At 52.5% G+C, this 25,996-nt stretch overlaps 1 protein-coding gene across 1 annotated transcript in view; it reads left to right on the top strand.

Annotated features, from left to right (window-relative positions):
• Positions 1-284: 284 nt before the first annotated feature.
• LOC102390374 (TRIO and F-actin binding protein) overlaps positions 285-25,996 on the top strand; it is a 58,486-nt gene continuing 32,774 nt past the window's right edge. The window contains exons 1-8 of the mRNA XM_045165244.1: positions 285-419; positions 1,344-1,504; positions 6,622-6,761; positions 8,055-8,229; positions 9,276-9,447; positions 15,107-17,585; positions 21,964-22,078; positions 22,763-23,843. Of these exons, the coding sequence (XP_045021179.1) occupies positions 1,391-1,504; positions 6,622-6,761; positions 8,055-8,229; positions 9,276-9,447; positions 15,107-17,585; positions 21,964-22,078; positions 22,763-23,843 (4,276 nt within the window). The 5' untranslated portion in view covers positions 285-419; positions 1,344-1,390. The remainder of the gene's footprint in view (positions 420-1,343; positions 1,505-6,621; positions 6,762-8,054; positions 8,230-9,275; positions 9,448-15,106; positions 17,586-21,963; positions 22,079-22,762; positions 23,844-25,996) is intronic.

Below are 25,996 nucleotides of genomic sequence, written 5' to 3'. Positions count from 1 at the left end.
GTTGGGGGTGGGAGGAGGAAGCAGGATCGGTGAAGGGCACGTGTAGTTGAGCACCCCACACTCGCCCGCAGGGAAATAAGCAGCGTTCTCGTCTGAGGCTCCTTTATGTGGCGGGATCAGGAAGGAACCGCCCAGACTGGGCAAGACCGATGCGTTCCCCCCACCCCCCACCACTGGGAGCAGGGAAGGACAAGGAGAGATGACGGCCCTGGGTGGATTAGAGACCCCGGGGCTACCGAAGGGCCAGTGGGTGCTCCCTAGCCCCCTCAGTGCCCATCTACTTCCCCAGGTCTGATGGTCAAGGAGCCAGGAATCTTCTCCCTGGTTGCCCCAGGGGAGGATGTGAAATCCCCCAGGTCTCCGCTGAGATTGGCAACTAAGGCCAGATCCCCTGGGACACTTTGGAGGAAACTTGACAGGTATGAGTTGCTGACCAGGGGGCAGGTAAAGTGCATGTGTGCTTGGGGATATGGATTACTCTCACTCCACCCCCCTTGATGGGGGTGAGAAAAGCATCTTCAAGTCACACTCTTCTAGTGGGGCTCCCCTGCCCACCCCCCCCCACCCCCAGGGCATGGGGTTGGAGCCCTCAGTGGAGCCCAACGGGGAAAGCCCGGTGCTCCTCACAACTCCAGGGTTTCTCTTTGGTTGAGCTCTGCCAGACTTGCTGTGTGACCTTATGTTGTTCATTTTCATCCATGATTTTGTCCTCAACTCTGAAAATACCTGGCTGGCCACTTGCCTCTCTTCCCAGGGTTTCCCAGGGGATCTGTGTGAGTGGACAGTGTGATCCAGTGTCCCTCATGCCCACCTCTGAGAGTGCAGGGAGACACAGCCTGGGTTTGAATCCAGTTCAGCCACTGGGACTTTAAGTGAGTTATGGAATCTCTGTGAGACTTAGCTGCCTCATCTGAAATTGGCATTCATTTTATCTACAATGCATGTTAACTGTAAGTCAAGGGCACTGAAACTTTGGGGTGCATTGGAATCACCTAGGAGACTTGTATAAAATGCATTGTATAAATGCCTTGTGTAAGTGTCTTATCTCCAGAGATGGAAGGAACTGGGAATATGCATTTTATAAGCAGCTCAGCTGAGTCTAACGCAGGGTGCTCAAAATACACTTCGAGGAACACTGAAGTAATAAGTAGAAATCACATGTCAAATGCTTGGCAGAGTGCCTGGTGCTTAGGAGGTGCTTAATGAGTGTTTGTTGAGTGAATAAACGAACAGATGAAAGAATTGATGGATAACCTCATTTCCTTGGTCCTTGGCTGTCTGGGATTAAACCGGGCTGGAGTTCAGGTCAGCTGGTCTTTGCCTCCCCCTGTCATTCTTCCCAGGCCCCACCATCGGACTGAAGGAGCTGCCTTGGCCTGACGCAACTGATATGGAGGGGGTGGCTGGAAATGCCCCCTGTGAACGCTTTGAAGCTGATGTGCTGGCCCAGAGCTGCTGCCAGGACTGCTGCCACCCTGAGGAGGCCCACAGAGCAAGGCACCAGGTGGGTAGGCTTCCTGGAGTGGTTGGGGTGATTTGGGACAAGGGAGTCTATGATGTGGGTGCTTGGCTGGGCCACTAACTTGGAGCTGAGCCCAGACACTGACCTTCCTTGTGGTCAGAACCTCAGTTTCCCCAGTCTGTACAGTGAGGTGGTAGAACCACGTTCATGTTTCCCAAATGCCAGTCATTCTCCTCCTGCTCTTATCATTTTTTGCCAAGCATCATATAACCTATTTCTTGCTGTGTTGTCGCTTCAGTTATGTCTGACTCTTTGCGACTCTGTGGACTATAGCTCGCCAGGCTCTCCTGTGCATGGGGATTTTCCAGGCAAGGATACTGGAGTGGGTTGCCATGCTCTCCTCTAGGGGATCTTCCTGACCCAGGAATCGAGTCTGCGTCTTTTATGTCTCCTGCGTTGGCAGGCGTGTTCTTTACCACTAACGCTACCCGGGAAGCCCATTACTTGCTGTATTATTCTTTAAATCCATGCCCTTTTTTAAACTTATACTAAAACAAAAGTTTACATCACCACCACAAATAGAAAACTAGGATCATGTCCTTCATATAGAAGGTTAAAAGGAAAGAAAGGAAAAGGAAAAAGAAAGTCAGAAATGTCATTAAATTCTAACCAGGAAGTATTGTTATAGGCTAAAGGCTCTGAACTTGGGACTTCCCCAGCAGTCTTGTGGTTAAGACTCTGTGCTTCCACTGCAGAGGGTCCTGGTTTGATCTCTGGTCGGAGAACTAAGATCCCACATGCCAAGTAGGGTGACCAAAATTTTTTTTAAAAAAGGGGTTCTGAGCCTGGGTCCTGCTGTCTGTCTGTTAAAAGGGAGACTGGTAGGTGTTAGGCATTATAGATACCCCATACCCACTGAGGGCTTGCTCCTTGAAGGTACTGGAGGAGTGAAAGGGGAGACATTTTCTCACTTTGTGATGGATGAAGTTCTAGGCTCAGCCCTGGTCTGTGTGAAGCTGGGGCTATAAGAAGCATGGGACTGTGACTCTTCAAGAGTGCTTGACGCTGACCTCCTAATGACTGTGCCATTCCCAGTGCCCCTCTTGAGCCTGGTGGCCGTCTCCATGCAAGCGTTAGGCTCTGAGAAGTGGTCATTATACGGGAATTGCTATTCAGCTTTGGAGCCGGCAGACCAGAGTTCCAGTCCTAGTTTGCCATTTGTGCCACCACGAGTCATTGACCTCTCTGGTTTCACTCTCCTGATGGGTAAAGTGGGGCAACAAATCCTTTCCCTCAGGGCATCCAGCCCTGCGTAGCCCAAGTCACATGTGGCTAATTCAGTACACACTAGTTTCCTTTCTTCCATCTTCCCAACCAGAAAAATAAACCTGGGAGATTCTTTTCTACCTGTCCTGATACTGCCAAAAATAGCTCCCCAGCCCTCAGCCCCAAGTTCAGGAAGCAGATGCTTGAAAGCCCTCTGAGTCCATCTCCCCTGCAGATGACCTTCTCCCAGTGGTGGGGGGGGATGGCAAACTCGGAACAGGAGAAGGAACCTGGGTTCAGACACGTCAGAGTGCTAGTCTCAGTCCCACTCCTTCCCAGATGAGACCTTGGGCCACCTTGTGTGTTCACATGTATTGAAGAGGTGCTTTTATTCTTCTTTTTCTTTTTTAATTTTATGGATGTACCACATGGTATGTGGGATCTTAGTTCCCTGGCCAGGAATCAAACCCTTGCCTCCTGCAGTGAAAGCATGGAGTCTTAACCACTGTACTGCCAGGGAAGTCCTGCAGAGGTGCTTAAAATGTGTCAGGCATTATGCTAGATTTGGGGAAACAGTGCTAAATAGAACAGACAGAGTTTCTGGTTCATGAGGTTTGTAGTCAAGCAAGAGAAATGGAGACAAAGTAATCAGGCAAATAGTTCATTATGGTTGAGATAAATGTTGTAAAGGAACAGCAAGTGGCATGAGGATAAATGGTGGAGTATTGGGGAATGTTACTCCAAGTGAATCATATTTTAGCTGCCTGCTGAGAACTATGAGGGCATGGCCAGTGAAGTTGGGGGAAGAGGAGGGAAACAGTGTGTGGAAAGGCCCTGAGGCAAAAAGTAGGAGGCACACTTGAGAAGGGAGAGAAGCCAAGGATGGAGAATGGGGTGGGGAGCTGGTCTCACCAGCCTTGTGGGAACGTTAGACTTTTCCCTGAGAGGCATGGGGAACCACTTAAGATTTTAAACACGGGAGCGATGTGATCAGATTTGCATTTTCAAAAGTCACTATGACTGCAGGACAGCAGAGAGTGTGAGTGAACCAGGTGACCAAAGAGGAAAACTGCGATTACTCATATCAGAGATGACGGAGATTTGGGGATGGAGACAGATGGACACATTTCAAAACTAACTGAATAGGAGCATGTAAAGGAGCTGGTCACTGAGTAACGTGAGGGGCCAGAGCGTGGCTGCCTGCTAAGTTTTCTTCCTGGGGCAGGGTTCCTGGGATAAGAGGTTTGTTTGGAGTTGTTTGGGGTGATGAGTGCGAGGTGCCTGGGGGACACAGTGAGGATGAGGGGGGTTTACTTACTATAACGAGCTCAGGAACCAGACTCAGAGGAAGATAGAGGCTTTCGAGTCATCAGGATCTAGCACTGATGAAAGCCCTGCTCACAGATGAACAGGTTCAAACATGTGGAGTCACGAAATCTGTGTGTTAAAAAAGCACCCCCGGCATGGATGGAGCTGTGCATTTCCCAGCGGGATCCTTAATTACACTGCGGAGCAAACTCATCCCTGAGGGGCCTGATACATGTATCACTTGGGGTTAGAGCCAGTTCTGATGGCTTCACCTATGTTAGAAAATGCAGGGACTCCCCTGAAAGTCCAGTGGTTAAGACACCGAGCTTCCAAGGCAGGTGGCATGGGGTCTGATCCCTGGTGGGGAACTAAAGATCCCATATGCCATGGGGCATGGCCAAAAATAGATACATTAAAAAAAAATTGAGTTTTTTTTTTTTAAAGGAAATGCAGAAATGGCCCCAGGCCCCAGAGCAACCCTTTCCCAGAAGCTTACTTCAGCTCCCCTAGGCTCCTAGGCTCTGGATGCATCTCTGCTCTGCTCTCAGCTGAGTCACCCTGGGTGGGAGGTGCAGGAGGGCTTATCCCTGGGAATCACACAGTCTTGACCAGGTCATGGCCAGGTTCTGGATGGAGGGGTGAGGGGCTAAGTGGGAGGGTCTTGCTGTATGTCAGACTCCACACATTCCTTTTCAATGCATCTATTCTTAAGTGTATTTAACATATCCTTCATTTAACGCTAATAAAATTCCATTGAATGTTTTTACATTGTTTATGATATTTAATATGTACAGACCAGGCAGTGTTATAAGCCTTTTACTTATATTAACTGATGTAATTCTCGTAACACCCCTAGGAGGGTCCATTAATTACCTCCACTTTATAGATAAGCAAACCAGGCTCAGAGAGGGAAGTCACTAGGCCGAGGTCACTCAGCTGGGAAGTGGAGGCGCCAGGATTGGGCCTGATGTCAGTCTGAGGCCAGAGCCCGTGCCGACCCGCCAAACAGGAAATCAGAGCTGGGGACTAGCTGCTGGGCCTACTCGTGTGGGTGAGGGGTAGTGATGGGGCTGGAGGTAAAAGCAGGGAGCAGGTACCATGACAAACTGGGGGTCCTGGTGGCCCCAGCTGGGCTGGGACCCCTTGACGATTCCCTGAGAGCCGCTCCCTCTTCATTCACGTGGCAAGGTCCCCAGGGCAGCCAAGGCGCCAGGCTGGGCTGCAGTTCTGACACCTCCCGCCACCGGGTGCTGATCAGAATCTGGCTCCGGGGCAGGGGGTGAAACTGAACCCAGCCGGGCGTTCTCTGGCTCAGCTGGGCTCAGTAGACACTCCAGCCCACTCCTCGGCACTGCCCAGGTCCCCCAGGGGTGGCCTCCCTGGAAGCTGGAGACTCTGTGCCCACCCTGGGGCTGTGGCCTCTGCCCTTTTTCTGGGCTCCAGGGTCCCCAGGGAGCCCTTGCCCAGGCCCCCCGCCCGCCCCTGCTCTCAGGTGAGCCGTGAGGATCGGGTTCCTGCGGTTTCATGTCCTGCATTGTTCTTGGCTGGGCCCCGGCTTATGAAACAGTAATGAGGGGCCCCTGCTCCCGCAGCTGGGCCCTCTAAGGTTTCCGCTGCCACGGCTGCCACCGCCACGGCCCAGAGTCAGGGCCTGGGAGGGCGGCAGCGCGGGGGCCTGAGCCGGAGCCCCCCGGGGACGAAGGTGCTGACAGCCGACAGCCGCCACCGCCGGAGCCCGCCGCCCAGGTAACCCGAGAGGAGGCGGGGTGCAGAGTGCCACGGCCGCTGTCCCCCCTACCGAGGGAGGGCCCTGCCACCCCAGGAGATGGGGAAAAATGGGGGGGCCGTCCCAGAGGTGAGCAGCCGTTCCCCCCGGATGAGCCCAGCACCTGCCTTCGCAAGTGTGGCCCTGCTCAAGGCTGGAGGCAGCGAGGAGCCAGCAGTCGGCTCAGGGGCCCCGTTCCCACTCCTGGGACCCTGACCTTCCAGCCCTGGAGCCCCAGACTCTCCTTTTGGAGGGTGTATCTCTCCTTTTCTCCAAGGTCTCCTTTCCCATCTCTTCCTCCCTTAGATATTTTCCTACATTCTCGGGTCAACTTGATCCTCCCCCTCAGTCCTCATCCATGTCTCTTGGTGACAGAAGACCCTTTGGGATCCTTTTGTGCGCTTCACATCCTCAGGCACACGCTCACACATGTGTGCCAACACACACAGGCTTGCTTGTGGGTATGTTGATGCATGTGTTTATATAAACAAACGTATATGCACTCTGCAAACAGATGCACCAACGTACCCACTGGCCATGCACACGTACGTGCACACGCAAATTCTTGCACACACTGCAGGAATTTACACGAACACATACCTACATACATGTGCGCATGCACACACCCTGTACCTCTGCCAGTCCCCAGCTTGGGTCCCCAGGGGCGCTTCGAGTCTGATGGACAGCTCTCCTTGAGAAGCGGAGATCCCCGAGGCGCTGTCTGGAGACTTCCACACCGCCTGGTGGGGGGACGGGCGGCGCAGGGGGAGGGGAGCCCCCACGTGGGCCGTGACCTGCCTCCTCTCCAACTCTGTCTTAGGAGCCTGGGAGGCCTGAGAGCGCTGAGGTGCCCTACTGCGACCTGCCCCGCCGCCAGCCTGCCCCTAAGGACCCGCTCGGCACCCCGACCTCCAGCCGCCAGTCTGTGGTGGGTCCAGGCCGTGGGCCAGAGCCTGAGAGGTGGGTAGGACCCTGGGCCCTGAGGAGGGGTTCCCGGGGTAGGATGCCCTCACCCATCCCACCCCACACCCCTTCATGATGCAGCCTGTGATGGCTGCTGGCGTGGGTCACATGGTCCGTCCACTTGGCCTGGGCACAGGAGCAGTGGGCATGTTCCTTTCGGGGATGGAGCAGCCGTGTACCCACCCTGTGTGGGCATGGCCCAGAGCCTGCTCACATTTCCTGGTTCCTTTTGCTTTAAAAGATTAAACAGTCTTGCACCCAGGGGCACTTTTTATCATGCACCTACCTGACCATGCACTGCTCCAGGCTGTCTCCACTCCGGGGCCTCGGTTGGACTGAAGTCCCTCTGTGGGGCCATGGTGCCTTGGAGGGCATGGCTGAGAGCCTTGAAACCTGAGTTCTAGCTTCAGCTCCCTCCCCTATGGGCTGTGGGAACTTAAAAGTGAGTTTTGGCCTCTTTTTATACCTCAGTTTCCCTGTTTTGTTTTGTTTTTTAAAGAGTTATTGAATCACATCAGCATTGTTTTGGGACTGTGTGTTCCTATTTAAAAACAAAACAGTGCTGAATTCAAATGTTTCAGAAAGTCTGGGATAAACAAATTTGAATGTCTTTTTTTGCAGGACTTGTCAGAGGTTTTAGTTTGCTAGCATGCGTTGTGCTTTTGGGTGGGGAAGGTAGAAGTATGTAATATATTTCAAACTTATTTGATCACAGGCCTCTTTTAAGGGTCATCACCCTTTTCTATCTCACAGGCTGATCTGTGGGTCACTCTTTGGGGATAAAGCCAGCTCTAACCTACTGGCTTCTTTAAAGCAGGGCTTTCTTTACAGCCCCCTCGCTGGTATCCAGACTGGTGGCCCTGTCACTTCCCCTGGAGCCCTGCTACCTCTCAAACCCCCCATTAGCCCAGCACTATTCTGTCTTCTTAGTCTTACCGAGCTTGGGATTCTCTCTTCTGCTCCAGGGACATGGTTAGGGCTGGGGCCACAGCCCTGAGTCACAATGCTTTTCTGCCTTTTCCTAACTCTGTGACCTTGGCCAGTCCCTTGACTTCTGTGAGCCTCAGTTTCTTCATCTATAAAATGGGAATCATTACACTCACTTAAAAGAGAGGCTTTTGGAGCTAAACAAGATAGGCCCTGTGAAGGGCAGAGCACAGACAGTACTTGGTGTTAGCTTTCTCCTCCGCCCAGACATGGGCTGTGTGTGTACCTGAGCGGTGGTGGGGTGTTACTCCTTAACTTCTATTACTTTGAGGGAAAAAGTCATGAGTCTGTCTCCTCTCCCAGGGGCCCGCCAGCAGGGCTCCTGGCAGAGGGCTTCACAGCTGCCTCCAGGAGCCGGGAACCTGAGGCAGCTCCCTACCTGGAGGGCCTGGCCTCCTCCCCATGTGGCAGCTTCAACGAGAGCCCTGACTCTGGCACCAGTGAAGCCCCTGATGATACCAGCGACTCATCATTGGTGGTGAGATGGGGGTGGGAGGCCTGGGCCAGCCCTGGGATCCCGCCCAAGCCTCCAGACAGGGCTGAGCCTCTCACACCAGGGAAGGGAGCCCAGGTCCTCTGCAGACTTAGCCAGCATATTGGGCTGCCCATGGAGGGGCGGGGACTCTGCAGGGCCGGCCCAGGGGGGCTGAAGATCTGGCTATGACAAGATGGAAGTAGGCATTTCGCTCCTGGTGAATCACCAACGGGCTCCGGCTGCCAAAATCTCTCAGTTCACAGAGGCTGGGATGTTGGGTGTGGTGCCCAGAGCAAGAGTGAGACTGGCCCTGGGCCCTGCCCTGGTCACACACTGCTCAGCCCCATAACCAGCCCTGGCATAAATCTCCAAAGATCAGAGGAAAGAGAGCAGGCTGGGGGGCCTGGCAAGGGCGGGGGGTGGGGGGGGCGGCCATTTAGCCGGGAAAAGAGGAGACTCAGGGGAACTTCCTGGGACATTCAAACCTCAAAGGTCTGTCCTGGGCCACAAGAGGCAAACTATCCATGAGAACATAAGGAAAAGTGAGAAGATTCAGAATAAAACATCCCAGCCTGTGGGCAGTGTCTTGGAAAGTCTTACCACCCCTCTCTGAGGTAGAGACTTTTATGGCCCTGCCTTGGGGCAGGAAATCTGAGTCTCAGAGAAGAGAATCGTATTACTTGAGGCCATGCATCTGGGAAGCAGTGGGGCTAGATTTTGAACACACCTACTTCTATGGGGACTCTGGAATGTCTCTGGGGTGGGGCCCCTATACCAAGGCCCTGCTATTACCTGGAGTCTGACTGCCCTGGGTATGAGTCTCCTCCCCATTTCTCAGCTGTGTGACTTTGGGCAAAGTCTTAGCGCCAGTGGACGTACCTACTGCACAAGGTCGATTGAAGATCCCAACACAGTCTTGAGTATACAGCAGGTGCTCTTTCAATGTCAGTTCCTCTCCCTTCCATCTACCCATCTCACGCGGGGAGTGCAGGCCCTGGGCTCTCTCTTTTTGGATTCCAAACAGACTTTCTCCTCCCCTTCTCTGGCAGGACTGGGACACTGTTGAGAGACGGGAGGAGGCCCCCAGTGGGGACAACTTCACCGTGATGATCCCACGGAAGTCTCAGGAGGTGCCAAGGGCTGACGGTGCCCGCAAGGCTCCTCCTCTCCTCACCCAGTCCCCAGTGGGAGGAGGAGACACTGCAGGCCAGAAAAAGGAGGGTAAGTACCTTTTGCCAGGCCAGGTCGGTCCTTAGGACCACAGGTGTGGTGATGGCCCGGGAACTTGGAGCCAGATGGCCAGGTTTCTGGTCACATGGGCCCCTGGGTACATCTTATTTTGACAGCTTAGATCAATAACAGTAACAGTTCCCATATAATTATGGAGCAGACATAATGTGCCATGCAACTTGCTTTAAATACATCATCTCACAACTGGTGGGTCAGGATCTTCCGGTTGCAAGTGACAGAAACTGACTGAGTGAACGTCTAGGGGAATGACTTCAGGTTTGGCTGGATCCAGGTGTTCAGACAGCATCAGAAATCTGGTCTCTGCTCTGCTTACTTCTGTGTTGGCTTCATTCTCAGCCAGATCCTCCCCTGATGATGACATGCTGAGCTGCAGCAGTGGCAGGCTATATCCTACCTAATTTCCAACTCCCACAGTAAAAGGGTACAGTCTTCCCTATTGATGTAGCTGTGGTCCCAGGAAGGGTTCTCCCTGGACCCAGCATGGTTCTTGTGCCCAAACTGGTGACCAGGGATGGGATCGGCCCCCTGTGCAAACCTCATGGTCTGAGAGTCAGGGAGAGGAGATGGCCTGGAGGATATTAAGGTGATGTTTCCAGAGAAAAACAAAAGATGCTGGTCAGACCAAGCCCACTGATGCCTGTGAAGCTGGTCAACCCAGGACGCTGGGCCCTCCATCACTACTGCACTGTGTTGCTTCCGGGCCTGTGTCTTCAGCATCACGAGGATTCGGAAATGTGAGATGGGGCACCCATGTCCTAACCCCACGGGGCAGTCTGGGCTTCCCATGGCTCCTGTAGCATTCAGACATCAAACACATGAGCACTAATTGTGTGTAAGACCTTATGCTAGACACCTTGGGTGTTCAGGGGGAGATAGACATCGTCTCTGTCCCAGAAAGCTCATCATTCAGTAAAGCAAACAGACAGGAGATCAGAAGCCCAGGACACAGGAAGAGCAGAAACAGCTGCAGGGACAAAGGCAGAGCAGAAAGAGCTTCATTCCAGCCGGGGAAGCACTCAGAGGAACGCCTTCTGGATGTGGCGCCCTAGTTGAGGAAACTGCTGAGTACAGTCTAGGAGCGTGACGAGGGAGTATCCTGGTATGCACAGCTTCAGCAAAGAGGGGGGTGTATAGTTGGGCCGAACCATGCAGGCCTCGAATCGAGCCAAGGGGTTTGGACTTTCTTCTTCTCTCTGTCTTTTTTTAAAGTGTCTCTACGTCCTTCTTTCTTTTTTCTTTCTTTTTTATTTATCTGACTGTGTCGGGTCTTAGTTGCAGCACGTGGGTTCTTCATTGCGTTGTCACGCAGGATCTTTCATTGCGGCACACGGACTCTGGTTGTGGCAAGCAGCTTCAGGAGTTGCGGCATGCAAGCTTAGTTACTCCAAGGCATGTGGGATGTCAGTTGCCTGAGCAGGGATTGATCCCCCATCCCCTGCATTGAAAGGCAGATTCTTAACCATTGGATCACCAGAAAAGTCCCTGGACTTTCTCCTTTAAGTAGTAGGGAGCCACGGAAGGTTTTTGAGAAGGGGAGTGATGTCCTGAGCCTTAAAAGAGTTTCACTAGGGCAAGGATGCCAAGGATTCAGGGTGCGGCTGCAGGATGAGAAACCAGTTAAAGAGAGTATCGCAGCCGCTGTAGTAATAACTGGTTCAGGCACAAATCACCGGCAGATGCTAAATTCCTGCATGAAGGGTTGTTGGGGAACAGGATATTCACATGGCCTCAAAGTATCACCCCTCAGATTACACATTGGTTATGAAGGGAAGAGGCATCCTTAGGATGGGGAGATCTGGCAGACACCAGCTTAACCAAGTGGTCGCTCAGCATCCTAGCATGGGGCAAATTGGCTGGGTGCCCCTGCGTGATGCACAGGGGAGGACACAGCATCTTTTCCCAGTTTGGCTGCTAAAAAAAAAAGAATCCATCTCCTGCCTCTAATCCCAACAGAACATCAGACAAACCCAAACAGGGATATTCTGCAAACTAACTGACAGGATTCTTCATGAAAGATCAAAAAGGCCTGAGGAGCTGTTCTTGAATGAAAGAGTCAGGGAAGCGAAACGCCACGTGTATCCGGGCTTGGGTCCGGGATAGGAAAATAAAGAGCTATGAAAGACATTATTGGGATATGGGGAAGTTTGAATATGGACTGTATGTATTGTATCCATGCTGTGCTTCCTGAGTGTGAGGACAGAAGCAGACCGTCCTCACTCAGGAGGTGTACATGGAGGGACTCTTTGGTGGCTCAGACAGTAAAAGAATCTGCTTGCAGTGCAGGAGACCCAGGTTTGATCCCTGGGTTGGGAAGATCCATCCCCTGGAGAAGGGAATGGCTACCCACTCTAGTCTTCTTGCCTGGAGAATTCCATGGACAGAGGAGCCTGGTGGGCTAAAGTCCATGGGATCGCAAAGAATTGGATGTGACTGAGTGACTAACACTTTTCATGGACGGCTTAGAGGTGAATTGTCATGAGGTCTTTTTAAAAAAATTATTTATGTATTTGGCTACGTGGGTCTTGCAGCACAGAGGATCTTCAGTCTTCACTGCAGCACGCAGGATCTTTCAGTTGTGGCATGTGGGATCTAGTTCCCTGACCAGGGATTGAACCCGGGCCCCCTGCATTGAGAGCTCAGAGTCTTAGCCACTGGACCAGCAGAGAAGTCCCTCCTTACGCTTTATGTGCAATCAGCAGCAGTTCTGGTCGGCACCTCCAAAACACACTCCAAAATATGTCTCCTTTTTGTCATCTCTGCCACTGCTCTCTGATCAAAGTAGGGGTTATTGCTGGACCCTCCTTCAGTCTCTGGCTTTGCCAGGCCCCTTCAGTCCATTCTCCCTCCAGCAGCTGAGCCATCTTTAAAAACATTCATCAGATGTTGTCAGCACCTCACCCTCACTGCCCTGCCCTCTCAGGCCCTGGGGAGAGGGCATGTGGAAAGAAGTGCCTCCCCAGTGTGAATGGCCTGATCGTGGTGGGATTTTGTACTAGACATCTGCTTTCTTGCTCTTAAACACAGGGTAGGGGGGTGGGGGGGAACCCTCACTATGTGACCTGCTTGATCAAAGGCAGTCACCGCTGTCTACCTGGTGGCAAGCTCCCAAACTGCAGCAGGAGGCCACAGCCTGGGAGGAATCAGCCAGGTGCGAGATGCTGGGAACGCTTTGACATCCCTCTAGGGCTCCTCCCAGTTTGCAGACACACTGGATGGAGCAGGCTGTGCCGAGCCCCGGCTGGCTGAGGGACAAAACACAGATGCCCTGAACATCTGCATAGTCTGCCCCGTGTGCTCAATAAAGGGGCTGCAGGAATGAAGTCAGATCCTGGTTGGGCCAGGCTCAAAGGATGCACTGGTGAGGGGAAAGGGAAGGAACTGGGCCTGGGGTGCTGAACCAGCTGTGAGCCTCTGGGAGGGGTGGGAAATGCCATCTCAGCCAGCACCCAGGCTCACCGGGTGGGAAGACTCCAGGACGAGGCAGAGCTCAGAGCTGGAAGGTGGTGGGGCAACATTACTGCTCACTTATGGTGTGCTAGGCACAGGAGACACAGCTGTAAGTGAGAAGGTGAGGCCCCTGCCCACAGGGACCTCGGAGGCCAGTGGAGGCGGGCAGAGCATTGCTGGCCATGGGAAATGCCTGGGTTTTATTCCAAGTGCAGTTGGGAGCCCCGAAAGTGGTTTGTGTGCTTGTTTTTAAATCTTTTAGAATAGTTGCAAAAATTGTACAGAGAATTTCGATTACACTCTTCACTCGGGTTCCTCCGGTGTTGCCATCTTACATAATTATAGCCCAATTATAAAAATTAAGAAATTAACACTGGTAACAATACTGTTAACTAAACTACAGACTGTCTTTGTTGTTTTTAATGTTTATGTGTTTATTTGGCTGTGCTGGGTATTAGTTGCTGCATGTGGAATCTTTTAGTTGAGGCATGTGAACTCTTAGCTACAGCACGTGGGATCTAGTTCCCTGACCAGGGATCGAACCTGGGCCCTCTGCATTGGGAGTGTGGAGTCTTAGCCACTGGACCGCCAGGGAATTCCCACTACAGACTTTCTTTGGATTCACGTTTTCCTCCACAAATGTCTCTTTTCTGTTGCAGGACCCGATCCAGAATCCCACATTGCATTTAATCATCATGTCTTGTGAATTTTCTCCCCTCTGAGATAGCTCTCAGTCTCCTCGTAAGCTGGGGTGGTCTAGCTAGGTTTGCTTTTCGAAAGGATCTCCCTGGGTAGATGATGACCTTGTGCCCAGAGTGTACATGTTAGAGGGCTATTGTGAAAAACGAGGGAGGCTGAGAGCAGGGAGGTGGGAAGAGGTAGATGAGAGAAGCTGGCAGATTTGGAATGTCATGGAACATCAGTCCATCAGGCAACAATAGGCAAAAAAATTTTCTCCTCGGGGGCAGTGCTATGCCGGCTTCCAGGATCCTAGTTCCCCGACCAGGGGTGGAACCCGGGCCCTGGCAGTGAAAATGCCAAGTCCCAACCACTGGGCCACCAGGGAATTCCCAACGATGAAAACTTAGTGTCACTCTGTGTGTGGTTCCAGTCCCCTGAAGGGTACTAGAGACTCAGGGTTCAGTGATACCAGCTCAGAGAGCTTGGAGGAGGCAGAAGGTTCAAAGTAGGAGAGGGATTCCTTTTTTGTTTTTTGGCCAAGCCATGCGGCTTGTGGGATCTCAGTTCCCCCACCAGAGACTGAACCCTGGGCCAAGGCAGTAAATTCCAGCCACTGGGCCACCAGGGAACTTCCCAGAAAAGAGGGACTCTGAAGCATGGCCTTTGATGAAGGCAGTCATGGCCCCGTCAAGATGAGGCCACGATAGCCTTTTCTTCTCTTCTGAAGCACCAACCCAGGGACGTACGTGCACAGGGCTGGTGGCTGCCATATGCTTGGGGACCAAGGGACTGAGGGGGTGGAGGGTGATACCACTGTCATGCTGCCCTTCATGGGGATGGGGGTTGTGAGGGTGTCCCTCCCTGAATAGGGAAGTTACGCGAATCCCTTAGATAAAAGCTTCTTCAACTGTGGCGTGCATGCAGATGGCCTAGGAATCTTATTAAAATGTGGATTCTGATGCAATGTGCCCAGTGGGGGTAGTGGTGCTGAGAGTCTGCATTTCTAGCAAGCCCCTCAGGTGAGGCCATTGCTGCCTGTTCACAAAAGGAAATTTCTAGAGCTCTCACACAGGAGTCTCACTGGAAGGGAGGGAGGGAGTTCTGGGAATCCAATTGCAGGAAGTAGAACAGAAATGGAAAGTTGTTGGTAGCTGCTATGAGATTCAGCTCTTCCTCTCTGGGCTCACAGAGGCGGTTTTCAAAACTGCTCTTGAAGAGTTTGCTTCTTTTCTGAAGGTCACTATGTGACCTTTGGCTCTACCACCCACCCCACTTTGACCAAGTCCGCCTGGTTTTCAATTTCAAATTCCTGACTTCAGCCTGAGAGGGGCACCTAAGCCCTCCTGCAGTCTGCTTGCTCCGAGGGGCAGAGGTGTGTGAGGACCTCCAAGAAGATGGTGTGGGGTCTGCCCCAGTTATCCATCTTAGGGGACCAGGAAAAGTAGGCTGTGGGAGCCGCCTGGACCTCTCCGCTTGCCTTGAACCTGCCTCCTCTCTCTAGGCTCTGGAGGTGGGAACCGAAGCGCTGGACAGCACTGGGCCAAGCTCCGGGGAGAAAGCGGGTACTTCTCCTTGGAGCGGTCCCGGTCGGCGTTTACCCCGGCCTCCCCTGCGACGCCACAGAGCGGTCCTCGAAGTGCCGCCTCCCAGGCTTCCTCTCTCCATCGCTCTGCCCCAAGGAACGCTGTCCAGGCTGCTTCCCCACAACACGGGGCCTCCCGAGCCTCCTCTCCCCACCGAATCATCCAACGGGACAACGCCAGAACCTCACCTACTCAACAGGATGCCCCCAAGACCTCTTCCATACAGCGGGACACCCCCAGAGCAACCTCTCCTTCAAGAGTTGCCCCACGAGACAACCCCAGAACCTTGTCTGCCCAACAGGACACCCCCAAGACCTCTTCCACACAGCGGGACACCCCCAGAGCAACCTCTCCTTCACGAGTTGCCCCACGAGACAACCTCAGAACCTTGTCTGCCCAACAGGACACCCCCAAGACCTCTTCCACACAGCGGGACACCCCCAGAGCAACCTCTCCTTCAAGAGTTGCCCCACGAGACAACCTCAGAACCTCATCCACCCAACAGGACACCCCCAAGACCTCTTCCACACAGCGGGACACCCCCAGAGCAACCTCTCCTTCAAGAGTTGTCCCACGAGACAACCTCAGAACCTTGTCCGCCCAACAGGACACCCCCAAGACCTCTTCCACACAGCAGAACACCCCCAGGGCAACCTCCCCCTCAAGAGCTGCCCCACGAGACAACCTCAGAACCTCATCCACCCAACAGGACACCCCCAAGACCTCTTCCACACAGCGGAACACCCCCAGAGCAACCTCTCCTTCAAGAGTTGTCCCACGAGACAGCCCCAGAACCTCATCCACCCAACGAAATAATCCTTGGGTTTCCTCTCCCCACAGAGCCACCCAACAAGACACCTCCAGAGCCTCTTACACCCAACAGGACAACCTTCAAGCTCCTGTTCCGACTTGTACTCCCCAGCGGGGCAACCCCAGACCTTCTTGTGTTCCACAGAACACACCTAGAAGCTCTTCTGCCCAAAGGGACAACCCTAAAACCTCTTGTACCCAACAGGACAATCCCAAATCCTCTTCCTCACGGTGGGGAAACCCCGGAAGCACCTCCTGTCAGGGCTGCACCCAGCAAGACCATCCCAGAGCATCTTCTCCCCATCGCTCCTCTCAGCGGAACAACCCCCGGAATGCCTCTCCCCACCGTACTAACAAAGACATCCCATGGGCCTTCTTTCCCCTCCGGCCAACGCAGAGCGACGGCCCCCGAACCTCTTCCCCATCTCGCTCCAAGCAAAGTGAGGTTCCCTGGGCATCCATTGCCCTCCGGCCAACCCAGAGTGACCGGCCTCAGACCTCATCTCCTGCTAGATCAGCTCAGCGGGACTCACCCCAGTCTTCCTCTGGACCCACCCAGCACAACTCACCATTCCGGGCCACTGCCACCTCCCATAACCCAGGCCACCATGGGGCCTCCAGGACCTCCTCGCCTCTGCACCCCACTCCCCATAGTGCACCCCAGACCTCTTCCGAGCCCCCCCAGCCTCCGTGTGCTGTGTGCATTGGGCACCGGGACGCCCCTAGGGCCTCCTCGCCTCCTCGCTATTTACAGCATGACCCCTTCCCCTTCTTCCCAGACCCCCACGCATCTGAGAGTGAATCACCCCACCATGATCCCCCCTATATGCCCCCAGCCATATGCATTGGACACCGGGATGCCCCCCGGGCTTCCTCACCCCCCCGCCACACCCAGTTTGACCCCTTCCCCTTCCTCCCAGACACATTGGATGCTGAGAACCAGTCCCCGCAGCACGACCCTCCTCAGTTCCCCCCACCTGTGTGTATCGGGTACCGTGATGCACCCCGGGCCTCCTCCCCGCCCCGCCAAGCCCCCGAGCCCTCCCTCTTGTTCCCGGATCTCCCCAGAGCCAGCACAGAGAGCCTGGTCCCCTCCATGGACTCTTTGCATGAGCCTCCTGCCATCCCTGCACCGGTTTGCATTGGGCACCGCGACGCACCCTCCTTCTCATCTCCACCACGCCAGCCCCCCGAGCCCTCCCTCTTCTTCCAGGACCTTCCTGGGACGAGTATGGAGAGCCTGGCCCCTTCCACCGACTCTCTGCGTGGCTCCCCAATGCTGCCCCCTCAGGTGTGCATCGGGCACCGGGATGCCCCTCGCGCCTCCTCCCCACCCCGCCACCCGCCCAGTGACCTAGCACTCCTGGCACCCTCACCTCCTCCAGGCAGCTCAGGGGGCTCCTGGGGCTCGGCACCCCCAGGGGAGATCAGGCACAACTTGGAGAGGGAGGAGTACACCGTGCTGGCCGATCTGCCCCCCCGCAGGAGGCTGGCGCAGAGGGAGCCGGGGCCCCAGGGCAGCAACGGGGGCCGCACCCGCAGCCCTGGCCGCGCAGAGGTGGAGCGCCTCTTCGGGCAAGAGCGCAGGTGAGCCCAGGGCCGGGGTGGCCAGGTGGGCTGGGGAGGAGGCTTGGCAACAGGCCAGGTGGAAAGTCTGCAGGCTTAGGTTCCAGATGAGGAAAGGGTTTAGATCCCCTGCCTGCCACTTATTGGCTGTGTGACCTTGAGCAAGGCACTCCACCTCTCTGTTTCCACGTGCTAGAGTTGTTTTTGACAATTAAATGATAATACACATAGCCTAGTAGTTAAGAGCAAAGACCAGGGTCAGGCAGGCTGGGTTCAAATCCTTGGTCACAGCCATTCTCCAACCTATGTGATGCAGCAAAGTGATTTAACCTACTTGAGTCTCAGTTTCCTCATCTGTAAAATTGGGACTTAAATACATTAATTTAAATGAGGTCAAACTCTTCATTGGAGAGTCACAGGTTTATTTTATTTTTTTCCCACCTTGTGTGAGGGGGGAAGAAAAGAGTCCATTTTTTTTTTTTTTTTTTCCTGCGTTGACAAACAAAACTCATGGGTCCCATACATTTCAGAAAACAGAGATGTCAATTTAAAAGTATGGCCAGGAGACTTCCCTGGTGGTCCAGTGGCTAAGACTCTGTGCTCCCAATGCAGGGGGCCTGGGTTTGATCCCTGGTCAGGGAATCAATTCCACATGCTGCAACTAAGAGTTCTCATGCCGCAGCCACGACTTGGCACAGCCAAATAAATACATAAAAATAAATTTATTAAAAAATATATAGCCAGAGCCATATATCTTAAATAAGAGAACCCACAGGATGGCAGACTTTTTGGAAGTTCAGTGTTCCTTTTCTGGGACACGGTGACAGCACCTGAAGTCCAGGCGTCACACGAATCTCCTTGGTCATCGGCTTCATTTACACGGGCATTTAAGACCCAGCAGAGCATCTGCTTTTCCACAACCTCAGGGAGGAGAAACATTTCCTCCAGATCCGGCTGAGATTTTCATCAGCAGTTCCAGCCTCATAGTCTGTAAGGGTCAGGGCTGGAATTAATTAGTTAGGGACCCAACCCCAGTTAGGGTCAAGAGAACCAAAAACATATAGGTCTGAAAGTCTCGAAACTTTCAGTGTAGAAGTCAATAAATTACAGCGTATTTACAGAGACCAAGTTGTACAACCATCAGCACAACCTAATTTTAGAACATTTCTATCACTGTAAGGAGCCGGTAATATTTTGCATCCACAATTCCTCTCTTTGTTGTCCCTTAGACAACATTTTCTCTTAGATTTGAATCTGCATGAAAAATCTTATCTCTTCTTCAGATTTCCTTTCCCATAAAGTTTTATCCATTTACTACCCAGGTGACAACCTTTGTGGGCTCCGGCCTCAGTGTAAAATACACTTTTTGTTAGTTTTTTTTTTTTTTCTAGAGAAGTTTTAAGGGTCACAACAAAATTGAGTGGAAAGTACAGAGATCTGTGTAGACACTGTTCCCACAGGTGCACAGCTGCCTCTACTATCAACATCCCCACCAGGGTGGTCCGCTGGTTACGAGCCATAGGCTTACACTGAAGCATTATCACCCAGAGTCCATAGTTCACAGCAGCGTTTACTCTGACGATGCACATTCTGAGTTCAGACAAATGTTTAATGATATGTGTCTACCATCAGAGTATTACAGAGTAGTCTCACTGCCTTGCAAACCCCCTTTGTCTTTGACCTTTTATTACTACTCTTTTTTAAAAAAGATTATTTATTTTTTTAATCATTTGGCCATGCCTTATGGCATATGGGATCTTAGTTCCCCCACCAGGGATCAAACCCTGTCCCCTGCATTGGAAGGGTAGAGTCCTAACCACTGGACCACCAGGGAAGTTCCATAACTCTCTTTGGTCTAATGTCAATTTGCATACATTTGACTTTATCTGGTAATTCAGCAGAGTCTTTAAGCCAAAATTGAATTTTCTTTTTTTCCTACTGTGATAACTTAGATAAAAGATTTGTTGCAGAAGTCTGGAATATGTTTATAGTTTGATTAACCATTTAATTGTTTTTACACAGATTCTTCATTTTATTTTGCTCCCTTTGAAGTAGATTATCTTTTTTAAAAGCTTTATTGAGGTGTGATTGATATATAAAAGTTGTATATTTAACATATATGTTTTGGTAAAGTAGATTGTTTACCTTTTAACCAATGTTTTACAACTCTACTGAGTAATTAACATTTTCCCTCTTGTATGGTATTTTTTCCAAGTAGGAAACCATTTGTCCTCTGAAGATAAAATTTGAAAACCTATTTAAGTATCCGTAAATGGCAGGCTGAAATTCATGAATGGGTGGCTATAAAGCGATACTTTTCTTTTCTCCCATTTATTCATTCAACATATTTATCCAGCATCTACTCTAAGCATCATTCTCACTGAGCTTGGAAATTTTTCCTTAAAGGGTTATCATATTAAAGCATTAGGAATTTTGGCTTGACATCTTCATTTTCTACCCTCTTAATGCCTTTGGAATCTTTTTTTTTTTTTTAATTGAAGTATAGTTGCTTTACAATGTGGAATCTCTTGTCTTAGAATCATATAAGCATTTCCTAGTCTCTTAAATTCAAATCAGAGCCTTCACGGAATTTGCTAGACTCGACAGCTGTTGTCTTTTAATACACTCTGCAAGTGGAAGAGCCCATCCAAGCTTTCAAAGGAAATGTATTTCCTTTGTCGCCTTCGGTGCAGCCACACCAACCCTCAGGACCAGGTTGCCCAAGGAGACACTGTTGGTTCAGCATCAGAAAGGCTGGGTCTCGGTTGAAGGCTCAGAATCTTCTTGGTCTCTCCATCCCGCATAGGGGGAACATCTCAGAAGGAATACTCATTTAACACACTGAAGTTTATATGGAAAATGCCCTCACTCGGGAGAGAACACACATTTGCCTCACCAGCTGCACAGGGTCTTTGCTGCCATTCTCCCCACCTACTCAGCGTTGGGGTTTTTACTCCACAGAGGCTCCTGGTTATAAGAGAAACTCAATCTAAGGTTCAGATGTCACAGAGCAAGGAAACTGTCTCACTTCAAATTGGATTAAAAATCAAACCTGATTAGGCAGCCTTCAAACTCAGAAACACTCCAGAGTGGGGAACTTCAGTTCCCTGTGAGTCACATGCCAAGAAGTGCTAAAACAGCAAATTAGTTTATGGATCTGATTCTAATGACATTGACAAAAGCCATAACACAAGAACAAAGCCCAAGCCCATAATTGTTTTATTCTCCAAACCTCTATAGAGTTTCAGCCTAGTCTCCAAGCTAGAGGCAGACTGCAGAGCACAGGTCCTTGCTCAGACCTGAGCAGAGATTCCTCTTCCTGTTTTGCTGGCTTGGTCAAGGTCAGCACCTGGTCATCTTTCCCAGGCTCCTCCTGGCGTGGTTTAGTCACCAGAGACAGTTTCATTTGTCAATTTAAATGAAGTCTGACTCTCAAACCCTCTTGCAATAAATATCCCAAATGTCCAGTGGAGGGTTAGGTCTTATATATGGGAGGGGAGAGATGCGCCCAGATTCTGTTCAGTGTTCCTACACTTCAACAGAGACGTCACGTTACATGTTAATAGCCATGGCTACCAATTATTAAGCACGACAACTAGCTGAAACCAGGGACTTAGGGGTTATCTTTGTTGGATGTGGCGACAATGCCTAGAGTCTGGTGTCTTAGAAATGACATTTGCATGAATGGTTTTATGTTGGCCTTTCTGGAGTTGTGGAGCAGAGGGGATATTTTGTTCTTCTGATCTTGCTAAGAGCACTTTTACTGACAGCTAGGATGGCTGCAAGCCTGTTAGTAGTAGGGGGAAAACAGGTGGGCCTCAGAAGTCCAAAATCTACCATATGGGCAGGAAGAAGGCCAAAAAGAATGGGATATGGCGGCATATGACATTATGCATCTCTGATCGCCACCTCATGGCTTGTGGGAGATGAGGTCAGATAGCACAAGTGCCTGGAACCCAGGAAGTGCTCCATAAATGTTTGCCATTAAGATCATGTGTGTGCAGTGCTTGGCACACGGTAGGTGCTGAATAAATCTTAATTCCCACAAGGACCAGTTGAGACTATGTGGGTGAGCTGTGGGCCACTCATGGGGTGGTGGCCAGAAAGGAAGCACTGAGTGAGACAGGAGGTGGTCAAGGCCAAGGTGGAGCCCCCTACTTTTGCTCACCCCTTTTCTCACTTCATCTTCACAATAGCCCCGTGAGGCAGGTGGACTACTATCCCCATTTTGCAGAAGGGGAAACTGAGGCCCTGAGAGGCTCCTCCCTCACTCCGGGCCCTTCATCTAGCTTGAAGTGGGTCCCTGAATCTGCCACTGGGGGTGGGAGTAGAGGAGCTGGGGTACCAGGAGTGGGACAGCCCCAAGGACCCTCAGAGGGGCGGCTGCGTTTGCTCATAGGAAGTCCGAGGCACCGGGGACCTTCCAGGCCCGGGACGAGGGGCGGTCGCAGTGGCCCAGCCAAGGTCAGAGCCAACTTCTCCGAAGACAGTCCAGCCCTGCCCTCAGCAGGGAGGTGAGCACGGCCAGCCTGCTGGGGGGCCCCTCTACCCCCAAGGGGTGGGCCATTGCTTCTCCTCTCCCCCAGATGCTGGGCGGGGGTCCTGGGAGGGAGGTTCTTTATGAAAGGGTCAAAGCCCCAATCATGGGTGTCCAGCTCCTCTCTCTCCCAAAGAGTCGGCAAAAATGAGGCAGACCCCAGTTCATCCATCTTGAAGATGGCTGTTGCCCTCTTCCTTCATTAGGCATCTACCAAGTTGGGAAGTTTTCAGGGAAACTTCCCATGGGTCAGTCCAGCTGTACAGGCTGTCTCTTCCAGGGTGGGGATTTGCGTGTTTAAAGTAGCTCTTAGGTGGCAAGGCCCACCCAGGGGATGGGGTGTTGGTGGTGGAGATTCTGGCCCCTGAGAGCCCAGGTTGGAATCAGTATCTTGGGTGGAGGGGTGGTGGGGGAAACTGGAAAGTGAGCAGCTCTTCTTTTTGGAAGTGAGGAAGGTGGGAGAGAGGGAAGGGCTGACACCCTCAGGAAGGGATTTCAGGGGCCCTAGGTACTCTCTGACCTGCTTTAATCCAGCCTGCTGTGAAGAGAGAGCTTGCAACTCCCCTGAGGCCTGGCTGGGACCCCAGCTGCCTGTCCTCCTAGACAGACCCCACCCATCCAGGGGCCTGGAGCCTCACCCACCCCTTCACCTCATCCTCAGGTAACCAAGTCCCCTGTGAAGCAGGCAGAACCAGCCCGACGTAGCCGCACAGAAGCCCCTCATCCCAGGAGCCCCGAGAGGCGGTCTGAGGGGGACCGGTGGCTTCAGGGGTCCTCACCGCCCCCGAGGACATCAGCCAGAACTCCTGAGAGGGAACAGCGGACACAGAGACCCCTGGAACGTGGCCTGGCAGGCCCAAGACAGCCCCTGGGAGGGTGGCGGAGTCAGGAGGAGCCACCAGGATCCCGGGGCCCGCACAGATGCCTGGAGAGAGGCTGGCGCAGCCAGGAGGAGGGCCCAGGCCTGGGAGGCTGGCAAGGACTTGGGGAGTCCAGCCGGGGGGCTGCCAGAGCCCCAGAGGGAATGTGGAGGGGCCTTCCCAGGGAGTCTGAGAGCTGGAGCCTGCTAGATGGCCTCTCTGGCCACAGGTGGCAGTCAGAGACCTGGGAGGAGCCCCTGGACAGGTCAGCTCAGCGGGGCTGGGGTAGCCTACAGGAGCTGTCCAGTCCTCGCCAGCCTGTGACCCCCCCGGAGAACTCCAGGGCAGGCCCAGGGGAGTTCTCGAAATCCCAGAGGCCTGAGACATTACCAGCCATTGGCAGGGGCACCGAGGGAGCCTGCCCACACTTGCACGGCTCCGAGAGGCGACCTGAGTTTGACTGGAGGGACCTGGTGAGCCTTCTTGGGGTACCCAGGGAGGGGACATGGAGCCGCTCAGAGGAGCCGACACTCACCTCCCGTCTTCCAAGGCTGGACTGGGAGGGCCTCCTGGAGCTCCTGCAGGCCCAGTTGCTCCACAAGGACCCAGCGGGACACTGGGTTGGCCCTGGCCAGGCTTCCCCAGGCACTAAGGGTACCCTGGAGCTGGAGCAAGACCGACACAGCCAGCCTGAAGGAAGAGCAGGGGCTGCCCTAGTCAATGGATACGACCCCGGGCAGTGGCCCCAGAGCTCCGCTCAGCTGTCCAGCCCCACAAGCATCTCCATCCAGTGGCCAAAGACCAAAGTGACAAGCGGACCAGCGTCCTCAGCTATGACTGATCTGGAGGAGACGAGCCAGTTGGGGAGCAGGAGCCCTCCAGAGGACCCCAGCTTGCCACAGCGGGAGGTAAGTCAGTCTCATTTCCAAGGGACAGCCTGAAAGTCAGCCCCACCTGACACAAGTCTCCCGAAAGGTCACCCCTCAGCTCCTGCACACCGTCTCTCTCCTGACGAAAACCTATCCCTACCACCAAACTGCAGTGATAATACCCAGCCCTTTCTTTGAGCATTTACTAGGTGCTAAATCTTGATCTGAATGTTTTATGGTATTTTCCTCATTTACTCTCCGCGGCAGTCTGATGAGAAAGGCAATATTTACAGATAGGGAGTCTGAGACACAGAGAGGTTAAGCCACTCACCCAAGATCACACAGCTAGTAAGGGCTTAGGGTAGGGGTGGACCGCAGGTCTGCTCTGTGCAGATCAGCCTGAGGCCTCCCACAAGATGCACTGACCAGGGCCTTCTCCCCTTCTGGCCCTACGATACTTGGTTTGTGTTGCTTTCTGGTGGCCTCTACCTGGCCTTGTCTGGGAATGCAGCCAATGTGGTCACGTCCCCTCCCCACGGCAGTATTCCAAGTTCCTTAAAATCCAGGACGGCTTCACTTACCCCTCTCTGGCCCCTGCAGTGCCTTTCAGGCACAGGGAAGGAGTTGTATAAATGCTTATTGGTCTGAGCTCACTGCTGAGACAGCTGCTTCAATGGGGGCCTGTATGGAAAGCAGGCCCAGTGCCTGGCACATAGTAGATGCCCACGAAGTCCCTGCTTGATCTCTTTGGCCCAGGGGCAGGGTCACAGAGTCAGTGCTGCCCCGAGCGTTTATTTGAAGATGGGAAGGGTCCTAGAGACCAGAACCCTGCAACCTGGCCTCAGCTCACCAGGGACACAGCATATTTTGACACCCAGCTTCTCTTGGTCCTGGCCTTTGGTAGTGTGGGACCAACTGCTCCCCTGACAGGCACCACTGGGGCAATGTGGAGGTTCCTGCTCCTTCATCCATACTCTCCTCATCTCCATGATGTGCAGCCCCATGCTGCCTCCCCCATGGACGACAGGGGATGGTTCACGGTGTGTTGGGACCTGGGCTGGGGGCTTTACACACTTTTCCATACGTGCCTCAGATAGATACAGTGCCCAGACGCATTCAGTGTTTGCCGTGGGTCACACATATATGTGCTTAGTTGCTCAGTTGTGTTCGACGATTTGTGACTCCATGGACTGTAGCCTGCCAGGCTCCTCTGTCCATGTGGATTCTCCAGGCAAGAATACTGGAGTGGGTTGCCATGCCCTCCTCCAGGGGTTCTTCCCGACCCAGGGATTGAACCCAGGTCTCCCGCACTGCAGGTGGATTCTTCATTGTCTGAGCCACCAGGGAAGCTCATGTATAAGGCGAGAGAAATGGGACCAAAGTATTGACTCCAAAGCCCAAGGTTGCTTGTTTGTTTTTTTATAGCTGTTTTACAGTGTTGTGTTAATTTCTACTGTACAACAAAGTGACATAGTTATACTCTTTTTAAAAAACAAACAACTCACTTAAAAAATAATTTTTCTTTCTTTTTTTTTTTTGGCTGTGCTGAGGCTTTGTTGCTGCATGGACTTTTCTCTAGTTGCAGAGAGTGGGGGCTAGTCCCTAGTTGCAGTGTGCAGGCTTCTTATCACGGTGGCATCTCTTGTGGAACATGGGCTCCAGGACATGTGGGCTTCAGTAGTTTCAGCATGTGGGCTCAGAAGTTGTGGCTCCCGGGCTCTAGAGCACAAGCCCAGCAGTTGTGGTACACGGGCTTAGTTGCTCTGCAGCATGTGGGATCTTCCTAGATCAGGGATCGATCCATGTCTCCTGCATTGGCAGTAGATTCTTTACCATTGAGCCATCAGGGAAGCCCTCCCTATATATATATATATTCATATTCTTTTCCATTCTGGCTTATCAAAAGATATTCAATACAGTTTTTTTGTGTTATACAGTAGGACTTTGTTGTTTATTCTATATATAATAACTTGCATCTGCTAATTCCAAACTCCCAATCCTTCCCTCCCCACCCCCCCTCCCCTTGGCAACCACAAATCATGCCTGTGAGTCTGTTTTGCAGATATGTTCATTTGTGTCATACTTTAGATTCCACATATAAACGATATCATGTATTATCTGTCTTTCTCTTTATGACCTACTTTGCCTAGTATGATAATGACTAGC

The sequence above is a fragment of the Bubalus bubalis genome, chromosome 4 (genome assembly GCF_019923935.1).
Source record: "Bubalus bubalis isolate 160015118507 breed Murrah chromosome 4, NDDB_SH_1, whole genome shotgun sequence".
In the NCBI taxonomy this organism is placed as follows: Eukaryota; Metazoa; Chordata; class Mammalia; order Artiodactyla; family Bovidae; genus Bubalus; species Bubalus bubalis.
Note: the sequence above shows the minus strand (reverse complement) of the source record. Positions and strands in the feature narration are given on the sequence as shown.